We start from the raw sequence: 22,205 nt of genomic DNA, 5'->3' as shown, positions 1-22,205 counted from the left end.
TGCTCTGCATCATTCCCATGCAGTTAGCTCCTTATGCTAATCAGGCGGTTTGAAGCACTGGGGGCGTGGCTACCACCCCCAGAGCCCCGCCCCAGCTGGTTTACCTCTCCTAATAATAATCAATGAAGTGAACAGGCCAAATCGGTGCTGTGGGGGAGGGGGCAGCCAGGGCCCCCAGTGCTCCAAATGGTCTTATTAGACCATGGGTCTCCAAACTGTGTCCCTCCAGATGTTGCGAAACAACAACTCCCATCATGCCTGGACAGCTAAAATTTGGATTTGGCTGCCCAGGCATGATGGCAAATGTTATTTTGCAACAGCTGGAGGGCCACAGTTTGGAGACCCTTGTACTAGACGCAGTATTAGGCTATTTTCACACAACTTATGTTTTGCATAAATCACGGCCGTTGTTGCAATTTGCAAGAACGGCCATGATTAATGCAAAAGATACGTTGTACTTGAATAAATGGAATCCTGGCCAGAGTATATAAACACTCCTGCTGTGAAAGAAAGGAGTAAGATCACACCGGGCAGTGCAGCTCATCCCCCATACAATTTCCCACCTACTGACCACCAATGTAAGGCTGGGTTCACACTACATTTTTGCAATCTGTTTTTTTCAAAAAAACAGACACAATTGTGTGCATCAGATTTGATCCATTCTTCTATTGACTTCCATTATAAAAAAAAAAAAAAAAAAAGGATTCGTTTTTTTTTAACCCTTTGAGGACCAGGCCCAAAATGACCCAGTGGACCGCGCAAATTTTGATCTTAGTGTTTCCGTTTTTCCCTCCTCCCCTTCTAAGAGACCTAGCACTTTCAGTTTTTTATCTACAAGGCCACGTAAGGGCTTATTTGTTACAGGAATAGTTGTACTGTGTAATGGCGTCATTCATTTTACCATAACATGTATGACGGAATCCCAAATATATTATTTATGAAGATATAAATTGGTGAAATCGCAAAAAAGAATGCAATATGGTAACGTTTGGGGGGTTCCTGTGTCTACGTAATGCACTATATGGTAAAAGCGACATGATACCATCAGTCCGAACACAACCATATGCAGGTTTACACAGATTCTCTAATGTTATATATTTTTTTTAAATGAAATCCTTTTTTTTGGCAATTAATTATAAATAAAATGGGACTATTGTGACACTTATAACGGTTTTATTTTTTCACCTACAGGGCTGTATGGGGGGTCATTTTTTCCGCCAAGATCTCTAGTTTTTATTAATACCATATTTGTGAAGATCGGACGTTTTGATCACTTTTTATTAATTATTTTTTTTATATAATGTAACATAAAATCGGTAATCTGTGCACTTTTTTCCCTCTTTTCGTGCACGCCGTTTACCGTTCACAATGACGCTTGTTATATTTTAATAGATCGGACAATTACGCACGCTACGGTATATTATATGTTTATTTGTTTATTTATTTTTATATGTTTTATTTATATAATGGGAAAGGGGGGTGATTTCAACTTTTATTGGGGGAGGGGTTTTGGGGTAGTGTGTTAGTGTTTTTAACTTTTTTTTTTTTACACATTTGAAGTCCCTTTGGGGGACTTTTACATAGGTTAGTTTGATTTCTACACTGATGAATGCTATGCCATAGGCATAGCATTGATCAGTGTTATCGGCGATCTGCTCATTGAGGCTGCCTGTGCAGGCTTAGAGTAGCAGATCGCCGATCGGACCGCACGGAGGCAGGTAACAGACCTCCGGCGGCCCGTTTTACCGATTGGGACCCCCGCAGTCACACTGCGGGGGTCCCGATCGGTAAGTGACAGGGGACTCCCCCTGTCACTTACACTTAAACGCCGCGGTCGCGCCGCGATCGCGGCGTTTAAGGAGTTAATGACACGCGGCAGCGCGATCGCTGCAGCGTGTCATTGCCGGTGAGGTCCCGGCTGCTGATTGCAGCCGGCCCCCACCTGCTATGAAGCGCGCTCCGCTCCGGAGCACGCTTCATAGCGGGAGAAACACCCAGGGCGTACAGTTACGCCCTAGGTCGTCTGGGGACAGACTTCCATGGCGTAACTATACGCCCTGGGTCGTCTAGGGGTTAACATACACAAAAACGTAGTCAACCTCATTTTTGTGTCTGTTAAAAAAAACGGATCCGTTACGTTCCCATTTTTTATAATGGAAGTCAATGGAAAAACGGATTCACACAATTGCATCCATTTTTTTTCATCCTTTTTTTTCAAAAAACGGATTGCAAAAATGTAGTTTGAACCCAGCCTAAGTGCCTACAATCAGCACAGGAGCATTAGATGAAGGCGTTTGGTCTGATTGATTGTGTTTGACATCTTGTGGATGGCGCCGGTGTGTCTGCCACTTACCTGGAGAAGAGATGGCACCTGGATGCATTATGGGAAGATGACAAGATGGCTGAGTGTGACTAAGGGCCCTATTCCACGGGACGATTATCGTTCGCATAATCGTTAACGATAAACGATCCAAATGACCGTTATTGCGAAAGACCTGAAATCGTTCAACCATTTACATGGAAAGATAATCGTTACTTATGATCTTGCGGTCGGTCATGGACGTCACTACTGCGAACGACATCTTATTCAATGCGAACGATTAACGATAAAAATAGGTCCAGGTCTTATTAAACGATCAACAATTTCTCGTTTGGTCGTTAATCCTTAACTGCTATTCAAACAAACCATTATTGTTTAGATTCGAACGATTTAACGATAATCTGAATGCTAATCGTCAGTGTTACCATTTGTCCTTCCCTGCAGTATATTTGATAGGTAACCACGCACACAAGACCGGACATTTTGGACCCAATCGATTGGGTCCTTGGCAGTGGTTGGTGTATACGGTGTCTCACTGAGGAGACATCTCCATATCCTGACCAGGTTGTCAGTATTACCATATATTATGTATATTATCCATCTTCTCTATGCACTTTTGGTTAGTCCTCTGACAACAGCCTCATTTTATACCTTATAACATTTTCCTCAATTTTTCCACATTTTTTTCTTCATTAAAACTCCATACCTTACAATAGTTTATCAAATTACCCATCACTCTGAGGTAGAACAGTCTAGAAACACCTCACACAAACCTCCTCTCCTGAGGAGAACTCCGCTTCCCGCCCTTCGCTTTCCTGTCACACACTCACCCACTAACCACGCCCACTTACAATTTCCCGCCTACTGTCACTGCGCAGAATCCGTTATCCATTCTGATGCTTAGCAGGCCACGCCTACTTCCATTTCCATCCAATCACGGCTGGGTTACGTATAGCATCATTACAGTATACTTCAAGAGCGACGTACGCTGTCACTGCGCAGAATCCGTTATCCATTCCGATGCTTAGCAGGCCACGCCTACTTCCATTTCCATCCAATCACGGCTGGGTTACGTATAGCATCATTACAGTATACTTCAAGAGCGACGTACGCTGAAACGAAAACAAGTCTTGACGTGGGGGCGGGGCTTTCGCTGTAAGCGAGAGCTGATTGGAGAATGATCTATGACGTCAGGCAAAGGGCTGGCAGTGTGGGTTGAGGCCGGGGAAGTGACGTCAGAGTGAGGGCAGTGGGTGGATAGAGAGTGGCAGAGCCTTCCAGAAGGAGAGAGATCCGGACATCCAGGTACGTGCTGCTAGTGTTATAGATATCAGCCACAAGTGTAGGATAGTGTGTACTATTATATGTATATTACAGCCTCCTATACATTGGATGGGTGTGTGTAATGGATACACAGAGTGGGCAGGCAGTGATTCACTGGCTGATGTGGGACTACAACCCCCAGCATTGTATAACCCAGCAGTCTCATGGGTGTGCATGCTGGGATTTGTAGTTCTCCTTCCCCTACAATCCATTGACAGTGATTATAATTTATATGACCCCCAGTTGTCACCTCCTGCACTGCTGGGGGGAGAAAAATCCTTCAAATAAAACAAGACGTAAGTTATAGTTATTATAACCTATTAGGTCAGAACTGTCATGGCCGCCTTAAAGGGGAATTTCACTGGGGAGGGGGGGGGGAATCCTTTAAATAAAATGAAACAAGACGTAAGTTATAGTTATTATAACCTATGAGGATAGGACAGAACTGGCCGCCTTAAAGGGTAAATTTCACTTTAGTAAGGCCCCATTGTTCTGCAAATCTGAGATGTTCATGTCTATTGCCGTTACCTACGGATATAGGGGATCATGGCTTATGGGGGAGCAATGTTTACATGGAAAAACTATAAGGAAGAGCCCTGTACATTGATCTCTGTAGTGGTTATCCCAAGAAGTCCAAAATATAGAATGGTCCCGGCACGCCAATGGAAAGGAAGAGGTTAAAACAAGAAAACTTTACTTCATGCTTGGATAAAAACTGGGCTGCTGTGGCCGACCAACGCGTAACGCGGGGATCCCAGTGGTCGCACCCCCACTAGATATCTCCTTTGCTGTTAATAGGGGACAGCTTAAAGTGACTGTACCACCAGGCCCAGGCTGAAGCACTGGAGGCGGGCCGACCCACCCTTAGTGGGAAGAAACCCCAGCCCCTCTATCATAGGGTTCCATTGATTCTAATAGAGTCACGTCATGGGTCATCGGCCCGCCTCCAGTGCTTTAGCCTGGGCCTGGTGGTACAGTCACTTTAAATCTTGGGATAACCCATGTAAAGGGATGTTCTGAACAAATGCCATAAAATAACAAGCCATAAGGGAAACAGATCACTGACCTCAGGGAGACCAGCCAAACGATAACACTGCCGGCTGCTAGTGAAAGCGCTCAATGCAGTGAAATCCTAGGTGCATTGTCCCCTGGGAAACATGAATATGCAAAAGAGGAGCACGTGGAGCCTTATTGAAGAGTCTTAAAACACAGGACTAACCAGATATCCCCCCGGGAAGGGCTCAGCCAAGGGGCAGCCCCTGTAAGGAAACCACCATATTAAGTGGCCCTATAAGTTAATGTAATGACAAGGGAAATCCCAGTGCCAGGTATCCATCCACATACAGCTGTTTGGGGGTGTTGCCCCTCATCAGTGTGGAGCAGGATTCTGGCTAGGTGAGAGCAATGCCTAGTAGAGCCATAAGAGAAACAGATCGCTGATCTCAGGGAGACCAGCCAAACAATAACACTGCAGACCCATTGTTCATTGGATAAATCCACCACTGGTGCTCTCCGCTGGTCTTTGCTTATTGTACAGTATTGATGATGAGCCCTTGTAGTCACATGACTGGCCTCAGCACTGTACACTACTGAGGCCGATGATTGGCTGCAACGGTCACATGGGGTATCCAGGAACATCATCGTTGCTGGGAAGTGTGAAGGACCGGGGCAGCAGGGACCGGTCTTGTGTAATTGGAGGATTTACAGCGAACTTTGATGTAAATAGAGACCCATACGAACATCACAATTATTGAGCAATGTAAAAGCCTCATTAAAGGGGAATTCCGGGTAGAGAAAATTATATTTAATTTAACCCGCAGGCTGTATAGTGTTATTAGCCAAGCTTACTACTTTTGCTGCTTTCTGCTATGACTCGCTCCGCAGCCCCAGAAGTGCCACCTCCTCACGAGCCAGATCCCAGACTGACATCACAGATCTATGACATCACCCCCACAGATAGAGAGCATGCACTAATGGTGCAGACTGGGCAACATGCATATAGTGTCCACCATAGAGTGAAGGGAGACATTAGGACCGGCAGGAATTGTAATGTAGAGCTGTGTGCGCCAGTCAGGGTGTAAAGCTGGTATATAGAACAGGGTGAGGTAAGGAGACTGGAGAGGCGGAGGTTTACATTTTTGGTTAGTGATACACAAGGGGATTAGATCCTGCAGCATGTAGGTATTCTTTAAGGTGTACCTACCTTTTTGCCGGCGTAAGTGGCGTAACCTTTTATCAACGTAAGTGGTTGATGGAACTGCCATAGACTGCATTGTAATACACTGTACAGCCCTTCCAGGACTCCCGTTGCCCATCCGCGCTAGAAGAAGACCACATACCTGCTGGAGTCGTGACAATGTGTACTGCCGAACCAGTGAAACAATAGGTTTACTTTAAATTAAAGGGGTTATCCAGCACTACAAAAACATGGCCACTTTTCCCCCTACTGTTGTCTCCAGTTTAGGTGCGGTTTGCAATTAAGCTCCATTTACTTCAATGGAACTGAGTTTTAAAACCACACCCAAACTGGAGACAACAGAAAGGGGGAAAGTGGCCATGTTTTTGTAGCGTGGATAACCCCTTTAACACTGATCTGACCCTGTAAAGGACCTTATGGCACTTCCTCCATGTAGACAAGATTTTTGCGAAACCCCTAAAATGCTTTGTAGGGTATGTTCACATTGAGGAATAGGTGAGGAATTGAAGAGGAAACTTTTCTGCTTGAAATTCCTTGCCTATTCAGCTCTGGTGGAATTTGAGCAGAATTCAGGGGGAGATTTATCAAACTGGAAAAAAGTAGAATTGTCTTAGTTGCCCCTAGCAACCAATCAGATTCCACTTTTCATTCCTCAGAATCTTTGAAAAGTGGAATGTGATTGGTTGCTAGGGGCAACTAAGACGATTCTACTTTTTACCAGTTTCATAAATCTCCCCCATAATATGTCCTGAAAAGGCAAAATTATAATGGAAAGATTTGCACGGTTTCTTTGATTTGAACCCACTCCTGGTTTATATTGGTAAAAAACTGACCATAATACTGACGGAAATACTGTGTGTGAATATAGCCTCCGGAAAAACATTGGAAAATTAGCTTCCAGTCCACATAACAAGTGTTATGTTGATCGCACTGCAGTGGGCACCGGAGCTGCCATACTATATAATAGCGCTCTGTAAGCGAGGAGTGTTGGACAGCTGTTTTCTCTCACCAGTATGTAGTAGAGATGAGCGAACCTGGAGCATGCCCGAGTCCATCCGAACCCGAACTTTCGGCATTTGATTAGCGGTGGCTGCTGAAGTTGGATAAAGCCCTAAGGCTATGTGGAAAACATGGATATAGTCATTGGCTGTATCCATGTTTTCCAGACAACCTTAGAGCTTTATCCAAGTTCAGCAGCCCCAGCTAATCAAATGCCGAACGTTCGGGTTCGGATCGACTCGAACCCCAACCCGGTTCGCTCATCTCTAGTATGTAGGGATGCCTTCTTTGGATTTTCACATTTGTGGTGTTTTTTTTTTTTTTGTGGTCATCTCCTCTATTATTTGAGTAGGTGTTAAACGTACGTAGAACGTGAGTGGGTGGATCCACTGCACACTGAACACCAGCTCTGCCCGGTGATGTGTTGTTTCCGGCATGTTGTCAGCCATTTGATGTACACTCCTGGTCGGTTCCCGGGTAGCGGCTGCGTGTTTTATGAAAACTAAAGCCCCTTCAGGTCCTTATTGACCAAGAACATACCACAATGCCGCTGTACTGCAACATGGTCAAAACTAGTCGTGCTCTGGATGGGGGGGACCCAATATATGTGTTGTGCCTTATTTTATTAGCTCACGTTGCTTTCATCTCCTTCAGAAACCTCAGTAAGCTGCAAGATGGTAGATTACAGCGTGTGGGATCATATCGAAGTGTCCGACGATGAAGACGACACCCATCCCAACATCGACACAGCCAGTTTGTTCCGATGGCGGCACCAGGTAAGAACGTGATCCTCTTTACTAAAGATAGCTGGACTGAAGTAAGCTGCCTTAAAGGGCTTGACTAAATGTTCTTGTTTATGCTTAAGCTAAAAACATAATGTTTCTTACAGCGGACACAGCTAGATACATCAGCAGCACAGATATCCCTCCTGTCAGGATAGTTTGCTACAGTGTGTCAGTGCAGATAAAGTCTATTCAGGCTGTTGTACAAATGTTTGTCTAGTCCAGGCAGAGCCGTAAAAAGCCCTGACAAGGTCTGTTTTGGGTGTATTCTGGTAGTTCACAGGAAGTCAGATGCATGGAGTGGTCTGGTTGACAGACTTGGGATCACATGACCCAGCTACAGTAATGGAATGTATGGATGAAGCTGAGCTGGAGTGAAGTAGATGGCACTGTGGAAATACTACAGGATTTAAATAAGTTTCCTTATAAAAGCACTCCAGTATGGAATCTTGTAGAGGTTCTTGTGTACACCTCTTTTAAGTCATAGCTTAGGTGTCATCCTGGTTACTTTTCATTTCCCTTTTGTTTTTTGTAATGCCTGTGGCTTTTTTTGCTCTTACTGTGCTATCTAAAGGCGTCAAATAAAGGCTGTGACCTAGAATGTCTGTCCTTTAGTAATAAAACTGCCCTGACTAACCCTTCCTGTTTACTATATACAGAGTCTCCGGTGTATCCTATCAGATGCAGCTTCACACTGTTCTTCTCGATCCCTGTTAGTGATCTTTTTCTCCCTGTCAGCTTTTACAGGCAGGGGCCGAGGTTTAAAGCTGCATCTCATAGGATACACAAGAGATCCTGTACACAGCAGAGTCAGGGGAGTTGTTTATAACCCTGCAGCTAGTCATTGTATGTACTCACCTACTATATCACTGCTCACCTGGTCTCTTAGGGCAGAAATGATATTTTCATCAGCACACAAGGACATTAAGAGAAACAAGATGGTGGAGTGGGATATGATAAATGATTATATAATCCTGTAGATCGCAGGATGTCAGCCATGCAGAAAAGATTGATCCCCTGCCTATATGGGAAGCAACCTCTTGATGGTGGTCAGGTCGAGATCACATGACACTGGGATCCCCAGTTAGTGTCCAACAGGGGTGCCTTGTGAGTAGCAATACACCAGTGGTAATAAAGGTGCTCATACACCTTTTATACTAAAGTCAGCCAAACCCCGGGAGTTGGGACAGATAAAGCAGGGTCATGTGATCATGTGAAGAACAGTGAGAAGCTGCATCCCCTAGGATACACTAGAGACTCTCTATATACATTAGTTTGGCCTACAGTTATTGTAAGTTTATAGGTGCCTTAACTCTTTCCCCATTGTGTCCATTGATCATGATGTATTTATATGTATCAGCCTCTTAAAGGAAAGATGATAATCGCTCCGACTTTATTTCCTCCCGCCGGGACAGGCCCGCGTGGAAAGGATGGAGCAGTTTGACAAAGAAAAAGAAGAACTTCAGAAAGGGTCAAACGAATGTAAAAAGAAACTTGCTGAATGTCAGAAAAAACTGAAAGAACTGGAGGTTCAGGATACGGTAAAGACTGATTCCGAGAAGCTGAAAAAGGAAGTGGAGCAACTGAAGAAAGAGGAGAAGAACTGGCAGAAGAAGCAAGAAGACCTGAAGAAGAAAGAGAAGACAATGCCTTGGAATGTGGACACGCTCAGCAAGGAAGGGTTTAGCAAGGTAGGCCAGCCTGGATGGTGGGGGACTCCTTGTGTATGCTACAGGAGAGGGGTTGTCTGGTTGTCACATGACCCAGCTGCGGTAATGAAATGTGTGGATGAAGCTGAGCTGGGATGAAGTAGATGGCACTGTGGGAATACTACAGTATTTAGATATGAAGGTTCCTTAGATGACATCACATGATCCAAGGCCCATTATTTTATCTGTAGTATGCTTCCATAGTGACTATATCATATGCCAGAATCAACGATTATTTCTCAGGTCGTGTCCTGTGTAGATTCTCCTATAAAGGATATTGGGGGATTCTCTAATTCCTGCCGCCTTTATTTTCTTTGCAGAGTGTTTTCAATGTAAAATCAGAAGTGAATGAGGAGACGGAAGAGCAGAAGGAACAAAAGCACAAAACCTTTGTAGAAAAGAACCTCAAACAGCTCAAGCATTTTGGTGAGTGGTTAGACATCAAGCTTCACCATAGACTGCAAATGCTTACAATATTATATCACTGAAATAACATAAATACTATAGACCAGGGATGGGGAACCTTCGGCCCTCCAGCTGTTGCAAAACTACAATTCCCATCATGCCTGGACAGCCAAAGGCTGTCCAGGCATGATGGGAATTGTAGTTTTGCAATAGCTGGAGGGCTGAAGGTTCCCCATCCCTGCTATAGACTGACCCATTACAAACCGTAGAGCACCTGTGTCATCTCCTGACCTGTTATAGAATACTCTACAGTGGTGCCTTGGATTACAAGCATAATTTGTTGTGGGAACATACTTGTAATCCAAATCCACTCTTAAACCAAAGCAAATTTTCCACAAGAAATCGCTGATAAGGAGACAATTGGTTCCACACCCCAAAATAATTGTTTTTTTTTTTTTATTCTAAATAACGTAGAACAGATAAGAAACAGCTGTATATGTGATATAGGTTACTGTACAGTATAGCAATCAGTATGTGCAGTACAATGTATAATAAGTGAATAAACCTGAAAACACAGCAGCAGTTTGTAGATACAGGATGGAACTGCAGCTTGTATTGAATATTCATGGCGCCCGTCCCCCGGCCTCCTGGCGACGTCATCTGTAGCTTCATGGTTCTGTGTACTATGCGTGCGCTCCAACGGCGTGATTCGTGCATGCGCCATAGTGCGTTGGATTTCCGCAGGCGCACTGAGGGCCAAACCCTATGTCCTTAATGGTTTCGCTCAGTGCCGCTCCGACGCACTACGGTGAATGCGCGAATCATGCCATGGGAGCGCGCACGCAGTACACGGACCCAGGAAGCTACAGATGACGTCGCCAGGAGGCCGGGGGACAGGCACCATGAATATTCAATACAAGCTAGGAGGAGATAGTGGTGAGGCGGGCCAAAGGGCCAAGACATCACCACTCCCCCTCTTTGACAGTTGTGAAGAAAAACTACAGCAAAAGTACAGCAACAATCTGAAAAGTAGAGGTATGACACCGCACTAGAAAACACAGACCTTCATCACACTGTCAGCACATCAGAACAAGAATAGGTGCTGACAGATTCCCTTTAAACATAAAAAATATAAAAAAATAAAATAAAGTGAGTATATTACAAAACTGATCATGACTCCTGCTGATTTCTTTAAAAATAATTTTTTGCAACAGGTAGGCTTTCATTCAGCAGCTTAAGGGCATGTTCACACTGAGCAAAAGCTGAGGAATCCCGCCTACCTCAGTGTGTCAATGGGATGCTGCGCGCATCCCATTGACACACTGAGGCAGGCGGGATTCCTCCGCCGCCGAATTCCGCCTCTCTTACTCATTGTAAGCATACACTTACTGTAGCTGCAGCTTTCGGTACAGATATCATTTAGCGCCACCTGCTGGTAAATGATATGAGATACAGGTACCCATCCATATAGTAATACCCATTCCTATATGGATGGTTATTGGGTGGAAGTGCTTTGTACAGATCTAGTGATGACATCCATAGTACGCCGTAGTACGCTTAGTACGCCATAGTACGCTTTACACAGTCTATTTATACCGTGTGTGGGTGGTGGAGCATCGTGCCCTGGTACATGGCCACAGGATTTATGTTGGGTTAGTCTCATCATGTGATCTAGCAGCTGTCTCATAAGTAAAATTCTCTCCTGTCTCCTCTATACCAGGAATGCTGCACCGCTGGGATGACAGTCAGAAGTACCTGTCCGATAACCCACACCTGGTGTGTGAGGAGACCGCCAACTACCTGGTCATCTGGTGTATCGACCTGGAAGTGGAAGAGGTGAGAGGACTGGCAGGTTATCTGTGGTTTGGTCAGCTCTAAGGGTATGTCCACACTACGGGAATCCCTGTGGATGACCCGCAGGTCGCGGCCGCGCATAGACTCCACTCAATGCACAGGCAGATTCCGCCGTACGCCCAAAGAATGAACCCACTCGTCGGCAGAATCTGCAAAACTATAGAATGAAGCCTATGGGACCAGCAGAGATGCAAGTGGGGGGGAGCTGTGGAATCTGCAATAGGTGATCTGCTGGGATTCCGTAGTGTGGACATACCCCAATGGGGTATGGTTACCTGCTGCTGATTTTCTGCAAATGATCTGTATTGTGTGGACATACCCTTGGATTACTAGAGTTTTGGCCCTATAAGATAAAGTTTCCAATACCTTTCATATCTTATCTGGTTCCCCGGCACCGGCCTCTTTGTGTCCTTGATGCTCCCAGGAGGACATTGATATTTATGGAGTGTCATCCACAGCAATGCTGTCACGCATCACTGCTGTCTAGGGTATGGTCAGGTGACATGGCCCTATTATGGATGACACACAGTATATGGCCTCTGTATTATGTATAGCATGTGTGTATGTGTGAAATTATACATATAGATATAGATATATATATATTGATGTAACACCCTCCTCTTTGTGTTTACTGTCTGTAGAAACACGCCCTTATGGAACAAGTTGCCCACCAGACTATCGTCATGCAGTTTATTCTGGAGCTGGCCAAGAGCCTGAAGGTCGACCCCCGGGCGTGCTTCCGCCAGTTCTTTACCAAGATAAAGGTAAGTAAGTTACTGCCAGGGGAGAGGAGGACTCCTGTATTGTGCCGTTTCTCGCTCATGTCGTTCAGGAGGAGGGGGGGGGGGGTGTCAACACTAAGCAAAAAATTTTTTAAAAAGTTAGCGCCACTCTTTGTGCAGACACTGAGCTAATTCGGTGTTGGTATCCATAGTGTCTGATCTGTAAGTTCAGGGAGTTCACTGTTCAGTGACCATCCTTCTGCCACATGTTGTCTATGACTCTAGGACAGGGATTGGGAACCTTGGGCCCTCCAGCTGTTGCAAAGCTACAATTTTGGCTGTCCAGGCATGATGGGAGTTGTAGCTTTGCAACAGCTGTTGGGCCGACGGTTCCCCATCCCTGCTCTGGGATATGCCATTACTATCTGGGTCCCCTAATCCTAGGAATGAAGGTATAGCGTGGTGTCCTCTTCCAGGTTTTCTCTGTACAGAGATGTTCCTGGCAAAGTCTTGTGTTTGCTGGTAATCTGGCCTAATGTATAGATTATAAATGGCTGATATAATGTGCCCCTGCAGACCGCTGACCAGCAGTATATGGACGCCTTCAACGACGAGCTGGAAGCATTCAAGGACAGAGTCCGAGAACGAGCGAAAGTCCGAATAGAAAAGGCCTTGAAGGAATACGAAGAGGAGGAGAAGAAGAAGAGGCTGGGGCCCGGAGGGCTGGATCCTGTAGAGGTTTACGAGTCTCTTCCTCCTGTAAGTCTATATGATGCATTGTGTGAGATATACAATGTACTACACAATACTATATTACGTATCAAGTATGGTTTCCAGTATACCTCCACATTGGTTGTTACTCATCTTTCTAAGGCTCGTGAAAACCAAACCTACCCCCTGTCCTGAGGCTGCAGATGCTTATACATATAGCATTGAGATAATAGTTGATGTTTGCTGTTTTTGTATCTGTATGATCGTGTATGAGCTTCTGCTTCCAATATGTCCTGTCCCCACTATGTGAGCTCCTGCAGATAGAGTGTTAGAGCTGAGCTGGTAGTATATGGGTGTGAATGCCAGTAGTAGTTACCACTGCTGGTAGCTGGATTCCTGCAGCCTGGCCGCCTTCTCCTAAACTACTTTGCATTTGCATTCTAGCCGTATATGTTAGAAAGAACACAAACTTTTTTTCCCCCCTCAATTCAGAAAAGTTATATAGATTTGTAATTGACTTCTATTTAAAAATCTCCAGTCTTCCAGTACTTATCAGCTGCTGTATGTCCTGCATGAAGTGGTGTATTCTTTCCAGTCTGACACAGTGCTCTCTGCTGCCACCTCTGTCCATGTCAGGAGCTGTCCAGAGCAGCAGCAAATCCCCTTAGAAAACCTCTCCTGCTCTGGACAGTTCCTGACATGGACAGAGGTGGCAGCAAAGAGCAATGTGTCATACTGGAAAGAATACACCACTTCATGCAGGACATACAGCAGCTTATAAGTACTGGAAGACGGGAGGTCTTTAAATAAGAAGTTAATTAGAGTTGTAATTTACTCCTAACCTTGGTTAATTTAAAAAAAAATTGCAGGAGTTCCCCTTTAAGTGACCCTTTGGCAAGTTTGGCTGACATTTGTTTGATATGTTTTGCCAAGCTGTAAAGATGGCCGTCTCCTAAGTGACTGGTACACAGCTTTTACCTGTCCCGTTTGCTCTGTATATTTCGAGCCTATTAGACGTTGTTTCCTTATTACAATGAAATTTATGGTCATATATATTTTTTGTGGGATTATAATCCGGGTAATTTATATCACAAATGAATGGAAATCCTATGGATATGCTGTATGTATCTTGTGGGGATTAAGAAACAATTGATGCAATCTGCTTAGATATAATGATGAGTGAACCGTAAAGCATCTTACTGCGTGTAATCGGCTTTAGAGAGCAGAGACGCAGACCGCTGTGTTACTAGCAGGAGGGGATCGGGGTCAGGACTGTGACTAGTGACCAGTGAGATGTTATTAAAGGGGATTCTATCAATGTATGTACACCAACAGCCAGCATTGGGTATATAGTAGCTGTCACTGTATTGCCTTCTCTGGCTATGGCAGTATGTATTTGATCTTAAAGGAATTATCCAGGCTTAGATAAACATGGCCACTTTCTTTCAGAAGCAGCACCTCTCCTGTCCTCAGTTTGCATGTGGTGTTGCAGCTCCGTTCTATTGAAGTTAATGAAGCTGAATTGTAATATCACACACAACCTGAGAACAATTTTATATCATGATTTCCGCAAGAACATAGCACTTTGTGGGTATAACCTCTGGCTGTGAGGCTATGTTAAAGGAGAAGTTTGGCCAAAAGTAGTATTTAATATGTTATTACATAAGGAAAGTTAGACAAATTTCTAATATACACTTACTATGGGAAATGCACATTTACTGCTTTTTTTCCCCTCAATTTAGTAGATCATGCAGACTTTAATTTCTCCAAAAAAAACGTGACGTCACGAATCAGGGCAGAGCTGGATGTAATTCTTATGAAGCTACCAGCAGGGGGCGCAGTATATGGAGAATTTACATTGTAATTCCGGCACAAGTTTCAGTCATTCATAGCAGCTTGTGCACTGACTGGGTGGCAGGACGAGGCTCCCCTATCCCTCCAAGGTCCCCCCACCGGTCCATGCCACTAGCCCCCCCGCACCTGTCTATTACTCCGGCCCCTGGGAGCAGGGGGCTAGGGCAGGGCGGCTGGCGGCATGGAGAAAAAAAAAAATATTGCTTAGCTGTGCACTTCTGGCTTGTTCTAGTGATCAGTGGGGGTCTCAGCACCCAGACCCCGACCAGTACGTACCAAAGCTCTGTAACCTAGTCTGCTTTTTTGTTTCTTTTCTCTAGGAGCTACAGAAATGCTTTGATACAAAGGACATTCAGATGCTGCAGGACACCATTAGCAAGATGGATCCTAATGTAAGTTGGTAATGTAGGTTATGTTATCTCTAGAATAAAGCTAGTCTCACAGGAGCATGTACTTGACCTATAAGAATTGTAAAGTGGTGCGGAATCTGTTGGCGCTATATAAATTATCCAGGATTTAAAAAGCACAGCTGCTTTCTTGCAAAAAAAAAAAAAAAAAGCAGCACTACCCTTGTCCTCAGGTTGTGTGCGGTTATACAGATCAGCTCTATTCACTTAAATGGGATGGAGCTGCAAACCCACACCCAACCTGAGGACTAGAGGGGTGCTGTTTTTCTAATCCTGGATAATCCCTTTCAGAGAAGTCAATGGGAAAAGTTACTTCTGTAATTTATGCCTTCACCACTAGGTGTCACTAAAATCTAATGACATGCAGTCACTGATCCCTGCTGTCCAAGTCATCAGAAGGTTTTGCCATTCTGCTAGGTTCACACTTGCCTTGGAGCTCCATAAAGCAGTCATTTTTGTCTCGTGAGCTCCTGCTAAATAGATAGAAACCCGACTAGTTAGTGGGATTTCCTGAGAACTGTCAGTCTGATGTGTATTGGCAAACGGAATCTGTAACTGAGCCCTTAAAGGAGCTCCCATGTAAGTGTAAACCTAGCCCTAAGGCCCCCCACTCGGCCGTGCATGGCCGATTACTGACTGTTTAGGCTGATACTTGATAGTGTAATAGCGCATGTTGAAAGGTAACATGCACAATGTCAGCTGATCATGGTCTGTGCTGAAAAATCATGTTAAAGGGGTTATCCAGCGCTACAAAAACATGGCCACTTTCCCCCTACTGCTGTCTCTAGATTGGGTGGTGTTTTGAAACTAAGTTCCATTGAAGTAAATGGAGCTTAATTGCAAACTGCACCTGAACTGGAGACAACAGTAGGGGGAAAAGTGGCCATGTTTTTGTAGCGCTGGATAACCCCTTTAATGCCAACGACTGTCTGCTGTGCATCACTCTGCGTAATAGAAACAGCCACAGCAGAGTGCCACTGACTGCAATGGGCAGCCCAAATGATCTAAGGGCCCTGTTCCACCGGAAGATTATCGTTAAATCGTTCGAATCTAAACGATAATCGTTTGTTTGAATATAAGTTAACGACTAACGACCGAACGAGAAAACGTTGATCGTTCAATAAGACCTGGACCTATTTTTATCGTTGCTAGTTCGCAAATCGTTCGCATTGAATAAGAAGTCGACGACAAGACGATCGCAAGAACGATCATAAGTAACGATTATCTTTCCATGTAAATTGGCGAACGATTTCAGGTCTTTCGTAATAGCGGTCGTTTGGATCGTTTATCGTTAATGATTATGCGAACGATTATCGTCCCGTGGAATAGGGCCCTAAGAATTGTTCGGGTGCCCCCCTTCGCTGTCTCAGTGTGTGATAGCACAGGCAGGGATCAGGGGGAGGCGAGCACTGGCCTGACAGGTTGGCGCTCTCTCTCTTCCCCTGGAAAATCGTGCTGTGTAATACGGCCTTTAGTCTTGTCTGATGCCCTCTCTCATTCCATCCCATAGGATGCCAGGTTTTATATGAAGCAGTGCATTGACTCCGGACTATGGGTTCCAAATGCCAAAGGAGACGCTCCTGACCTGGAGGGCGCAGACTCCGAACCAGTCTACGAAGAGGCCAAAAGCGAGACCGCCGAGCAGAACGCAGAATCTTAAAGGGTCTGGTCATATGGAAAGTGTGACATCTCCGAGGCAGATCTCAATGCGGTGCAATAGAATTAGCAGGATCTCTTATGAGGGCCCCTGAAGGACCTGACCTTTCTAACCTTAACCATCCTCTAAATTATGGAACCAATAAAATAAAAAGGCTGAAGAAAGCCAAAACACTGAAGGGGAACAAGAACGCAAACTGGTGACACTGGGAAGGAGGGACGAGACTAAGATCCTATATCCCCCGGCTTCATGATTTCTGGCGGATAGTTCACTATTGTTTTATTTCTTCCTCTGCACCTAGGGCTATGAGTTATTGAGGCTGCTTTATCCCTGGAAGCTGAATGGGTTCTCGGCGGATGTGATCCCTGTAGCTGCAGGATAGGGAATGGTTCCCACAGCCGGGGTGTCCGTACTGGGACGGGGAGAGCGGCAGTCTCATCTCCTGTGTGGCTGTGAATCATTTGCTTGTTCTGCTTCTATGTTAATGTTACAGCACTGAGAAGAACATAAAGTCCCTTTTTTCACAAGAAATTGAGTGTATTATATTTTGTTAATGGTTCCTGCGGACTGATCTATAAAATGTATATAAATATATGACCAGTGGAGGTGCTGGGCACATTGGAGAATGTAGAACAACAAGTACAAAGCTGGACAACAAAAAAAAACAAAACAGCGCTACCTTTATCCTCAGGTCGTGTGAGGTATTACAGTTCAGCTCCATTCACTTCATTTGAACTGAGCTGCAAACCGCCATACCCAAACTGAGGACAGGAGAGGTGCTTTTTCTGGAAGAAAGTGGCCATGTTTTTCTAAGCCTGGACAACCTCCTATCGAGGATTAGAAAAACATAGCAAATTTCACAGCCCTGCACCACCTCATCCTTTAGATTGTGTGGTATTGCAGCCATGTTAACACAAACTATCAAGTTCCAAAGCGAGACCCCCCCCCCCCTTAGTGCACTTGGTAAACACTTTCTCTCCACCTAGTCTCAAACTTTTCCCAAAGAACCTTCCCCTCCTCTCCCTTAAAGGGAACCAGTCACTATTATAACTCTGTTAGGAGCTCCTAAAGAGTTCTCTTACCACACTTTTTGTGTTCTGTCCTCCTAGCGAGTATATAGGAGAGAGCGCTGTTTTATTCCGGCGCGTGCTGCAGGGAGAGAGGTGGGAGCTGTCATCTGGGCCATAACTAGTCACGGCTCTCTGCAGGGATGATTGACAGGCTAAGAGGTTTCTAACAGGCAGAGTTGAGGCCCAGATGACTAGTTTCCACCTCTCCAGTGTGCGGCAAAATAAATGTTTTCTTCTTTATACCCCCAGGAGGACGGCGCACAAAGTACAAGAGAACAATTTAGGAGGTTGATTAGGGGCTGCTAACAGCGCTATGTGTTATAATAGTGACTGGTTCTATTTAATGTTCCCTGGTAAGGAATGTGGATCCTCAACCCCCAACAGCTTCATATCTAATAGAAACTTCCCAATTGGTTTCCCAAGTAATAAAACATCCAGCAAACAAGTAAGATAAACATTAAACCTAAGATAGGGAGGGAGACAACAATGGTGACCCCTGGATGTCTAGAAACTAGGAAGAGCACAGTTAACCCTTTCCTATACATTCCATCCATAGTTGTTGTGTCAAATAATGGGATAAACCGTCTGATTTTACTTTACACTGGGTAAATAGAAAGAAGTAGTAGTAAGAGTAATCTTTTAAGATTTAAGGGGATTTCCATTACTACATTTTGGATTTATGGGCTGCTCTGGTGTTGCGGTGCCTGCAGGCAGCTCTGTACATGGTTAGTGACTGCGCTGGGTAAGGGCCCCCTTCACACTTCAGAAAACTCTATCCAGATTTCTTCTCAGGAAATCTAGATATATTTCCTGACTCGTAGGGTTCTATGGGGCACGGACACCTTTCAGTATTATTCCTGAAGGGTGTCCATGTCAGAAAATAGGCCTAGGAATTCTAGGACATGTCCTGTAATTGTCCGGAGTTCCAACGCAAATCCCCATAGAACCCTATGGGGGAATGTGAATTTCAGACAGCTCCAATATTGCTTTCAAGTTCAGTTCTTAGAAACTTTTGGCCCATTGGAGAATGAATGGAGCACAGACATGCTGAGTGCTCCATTCAATGCAGGGACAATTGCGTGATCTCATGATTGGTGTGTGTGGGGGGGTCCTTGTGGTCGGACCCCCAGGAATCAGCTTGTTAAACCCTATAATAACAAGCTGAGATGGCAATCCCACTTTTAGTCCGTACAGCCAGCTTACCACTGGCAGATGCTCTAATTTAGGAGAATCTACTGAAACAAGCCTTATGTATACAAGCGATGGTCTTGATAACCTTTTTAAAGCCAAGCCCCCCATCACTTTTTAGAATGAATGCAGAATTCTTGGGGGCACCGAGCTCACTCAGCCTGGTCAGTGATCAGATTTCTACTGCCCCATACTGCTATGTATTATACTAACTCATGTATAATGTGATACCACGATTACCAGTCTTGTACTCTCTGCAGATCCTCAGAGCGAAGACTTCACGAGAAAAAGAGAATCAGAAGTTACTCATCCCTCCCGCACTTCTTGTTTCTCTTTATGGTATATTCATGTTTATAAGAATGACTTAAAGGGATGGCATAAAGGCTCTATTACAAGAAACGGATATCGGCCGTTACGGCCGATAATCATCTTGTGTAATAGAAGGCAACAATGTCTGCTGATCATTGCTGTTGTTTGTCTTCCGACATGTTGAAAGACAAACTACTCATATAGCAGCCATCTGCTGCCGTCACTCCGTGGAACAGGAGCGGTGGGCAGCAGACCGCTGCTATATGCTATGGGCTGCCCGGACGATCTATCGATCACCCGGGCAGCTCCTCGCGCCCCCTTTGCTCTCACCCGCTTGCTGCAGCCGCGTATAATAACACTGGAGAGGAGCAAGCCATCGCTGACTGTGCTCGTTTTCTCTTCTCTGTCGCACCGTGTAAAAGGGGCTTCCATCTCCTCAACACCTGATACAACTCGTATTGTGTATACAGCTCCTGTGCAGAGCTATGTGACTGCTTTACAGACCAGTCTGTAGTCTGATCCTGAAGTGTCTGCACAGCCAGTAAGGGGGATCAGGAGATGTCGCCTACACAGCAGTAGAGGGCTTGTCTCTCTTCTTTGGAGACTTCAGCTAACGCTTCATGTGGAGAAGTATATAAACTATCCGCCCCCTCCCAATGGAAGGAAATAGAGAACTTATGTAAATCACTCGTCTGTTCACAGGTGTTTTATGGTTGTAGCCATATATATATATATATATATATATATATATATATATATATATATATATATATATTACTGAGCAGGGTACTGGCTGCACACACCCCGCCCCGGGCTATTGTTTTGCCTTGAAGAGAACCAGTTAGGTTTTCTTTCTGGAGAAGAAGTAATTTGCATATTGTAAAACTGACAACGGTCAATGGATCATGGAGGTAAAACAAGGCAGCAGAACTGACTGCTCTTACATAGCAGTTGGCTCCAGTACTCGGATATCCCCAGGACTTAGGGCCTTATTACACGGGACGATTAGCGTTTGAAAAATCATTAGATCGTTCGGATTTAAACGATAATCGTTTCGTGTAATAGCAGACAGCGATTAAACGACCAACGAGAAATCATTGGTCGTTTGATAGATTTCGGACCTATTTTTATCGTTTGATCGTTCGCAAATCGTTCGGTGTAATAAGACGTCATAGCTGAAATAGCAACGGCAAAATGAACGCAACAACAATCATAAATAACGATCATCGTTCCGAGTAATTGGGCGAACAATCCCAAAAATCTTTTTCTTTCAAATCAAATGGTTTCAGAAAGGTATATAGATTTGTTTTTACTTCTTTTTAAAAAATCTCAAGTCTTCCCATACTCTTCAACTCTTCCCATCAGCTGCTGTGTGTCCTGCAGGAAGTGGTGTATTCTTTCCAGTCTGACACAGTGCTCTCTGCTGCCACCTCTGTCCATGTCAGGAACTGTCCAGAGCAGCAGCAAATCCCCATAGAAAAACCTCTCCTGCTCTGGACAGTTCCTGACATGGACAGAGGTGGCAGCAGAGAGCACTGTGTCAGATTGGAAAGAATACACCACTTCCTGCAGTACATACAGCAGCTGATAAGAACTGGAAGACTTGAGATTTTTAAATAGAAGTAAATAACAAATCCATAACTTTTTAAAACTAGTATATTTGAAAGAAAGATTTTCGCTGGAGTACCCCTTTAAAGGGGTAGTGCGGCGCTAAGAAATTATTCACAGAATAAGACACATTACAAAGTTATACAACTTTGTAATGTATGTTATGTCTGTGAATGGCCCCCTTCCCCGTGTCCCCCCCCCCCACCCGTGTACCCGGAAGTGTAGTGCATTATACATACCTGTCACGTGCCGAACCCTGTTCACGATCTTCTGTGCCACAACGTCATCTTCGGCCTCTGCCGCGTCATCTGACGTCGTGGCACAAGATGGCGGACAGGCACGACATGGATCAGGTATGTATAATGCACCACACTTCCGGGTACACGGGTGGGGGTGGTGGGACACGGGGAAGGGGGATATTCACAGACATAACATACATTACAAAGTTGTATAACTTTGTAATGTGTGTTATTCTGTGAATAATTTCTTAGCGCCGCACTACCCCTTTAAGTCTGACAATCTCAATCCTGCATCCAGGAATGGGTGGAATTCCATGGGAATAAGTGACAATATCTGGACCACCATGAGAAGAGGTCTTCGAAAGATAAGAAAATAGGGATTAATAAAAGGATTGTGAGTCTTTGGGCATCTAGTCTACCAAGGAACCTAAAGGTCCCCCTTCACCTTAGGGCTGGGTTCACACTACGTATATTTCAGTCAGTATTGTGGTCCTCATATTGCAACCAAAACCAGGAGTGGATTAAAAACACAGAAAGGCTCTGTCCACACAATGTTGAAATTGAGTGGATGGCCGTCATATAACAGTAAATAACGGCCATTATTTCAATACAACAGCCGTTGTTTTAAAATAACAGCAAATATTTGCCATTAAATGGCGGCCATCCACTCAATTTCAACATTGTGTGATCAGAGCCTTTCTGTGTTTTCAATCCACTCCTGGTTTTGGTTGCAATATGAGGACCACAATACTGACTGAAATATACGTAGTGTGAACCCAGCCTAGAACTAGGTCATCTGTACCTGCCACAAACCAATGTGTATGGGGCTCTGCCCATAAACCACTGACAGA

At 44.7% G+C, this 22,205-nt stretch overlaps 2 protein-coding genes across 2 annotated transcripts in view; one reads left to right on the top strand and one right to left on the bottom strand.

Annotated features, from left to right (window-relative positions):
* The window catches only part of PDE4A (phosphodiesterase 4A), a 570,117-nt gene extending 566,909 nt beyond the window's left edge, over positions 1 to 3,208 (bottom strand). Inside the window, exon 1 of the mRNA XM_069946405.1 lies at positions 3,172 to 3,208. The gene's annotated coding sequence lies outside the window, so the exon portion shown is untranslated. The remainder of the gene's footprint in view (positions 1 to 3,171) is intronic.
* A 309-nt stretch (positions 3,209 to 3,517) lies between these two features.
* CDC37 (cell division cycle 37, HSP90 cochaperone) lies at positions 3,518 to 17,471 on the top strand. The gene is made up of 9 exons (XM_069973788.1): positions 3,518 to 3,625; positions 7,494 to 7,615; positions 9,037 to 9,312; positions 9,651 to 9,756; positions 11,456 to 11,571; positions 12,231 to 12,353; positions 12,888 to 13,070; positions 15,197 to 15,268; positions 16,794 to 17,471. Exons 2-9 carry the CDS (start codon positions 7,514 to 7,516, stop codon positions 16,941 to 16,943), a joined length of 1,128 nt encoding a protein of 375 aa, XP_069829889.1. The 5' UTR covers positions 3,518 to 3,625; positions 7,494 to 7,513; the 3' UTR covers positions 16,944 to 17,471.
* The last annotated feature ends 4,734 nt before the right edge of the window (positions 17,472 to 22,205 follow it).

Source organism: Dendropsophus ebraccatus, chromosome 1 (genome assembly GCF_027789765.1).
Source record: "Dendropsophus ebraccatus isolate aDenEbr1 chromosome 1, aDenEbr1.pat, whole genome shotgun sequence".
In the NCBI taxonomy this organism is placed as follows: Eukaryota; Metazoa; Chordata; class Amphibia; order Anura; family Hylidae; genus Dendropsophus; species Dendropsophus ebraccatus.
Note: the sequence above shows the minus strand (reverse complement) of the source record. Positions and strands in the feature narration are given on the sequence as shown.

Coding starts and splice junctions, on each gene's coding strand:
- CDC37 (XM_069973788.1), top strand. CDS start 7,514: ATGGTAGATTACAGCGTGTGGGATCATATCGAAGTGTCCGACGATGAA. Junction 7,616..9,036: donor TGTTCCGATGGCGGCACCAG/GTAAGAACGTGA, acceptor CCGCCGGGACAG/GCCCGCGTGGAAAGGATGGA. Junction 12,354..12,887: donor AGTTCTTTACCAAGATAAAG/GTAAGTAAGTTA, acceptor GTGCCCCTGCAG/ACCGCTGACCAGCAGTATAT.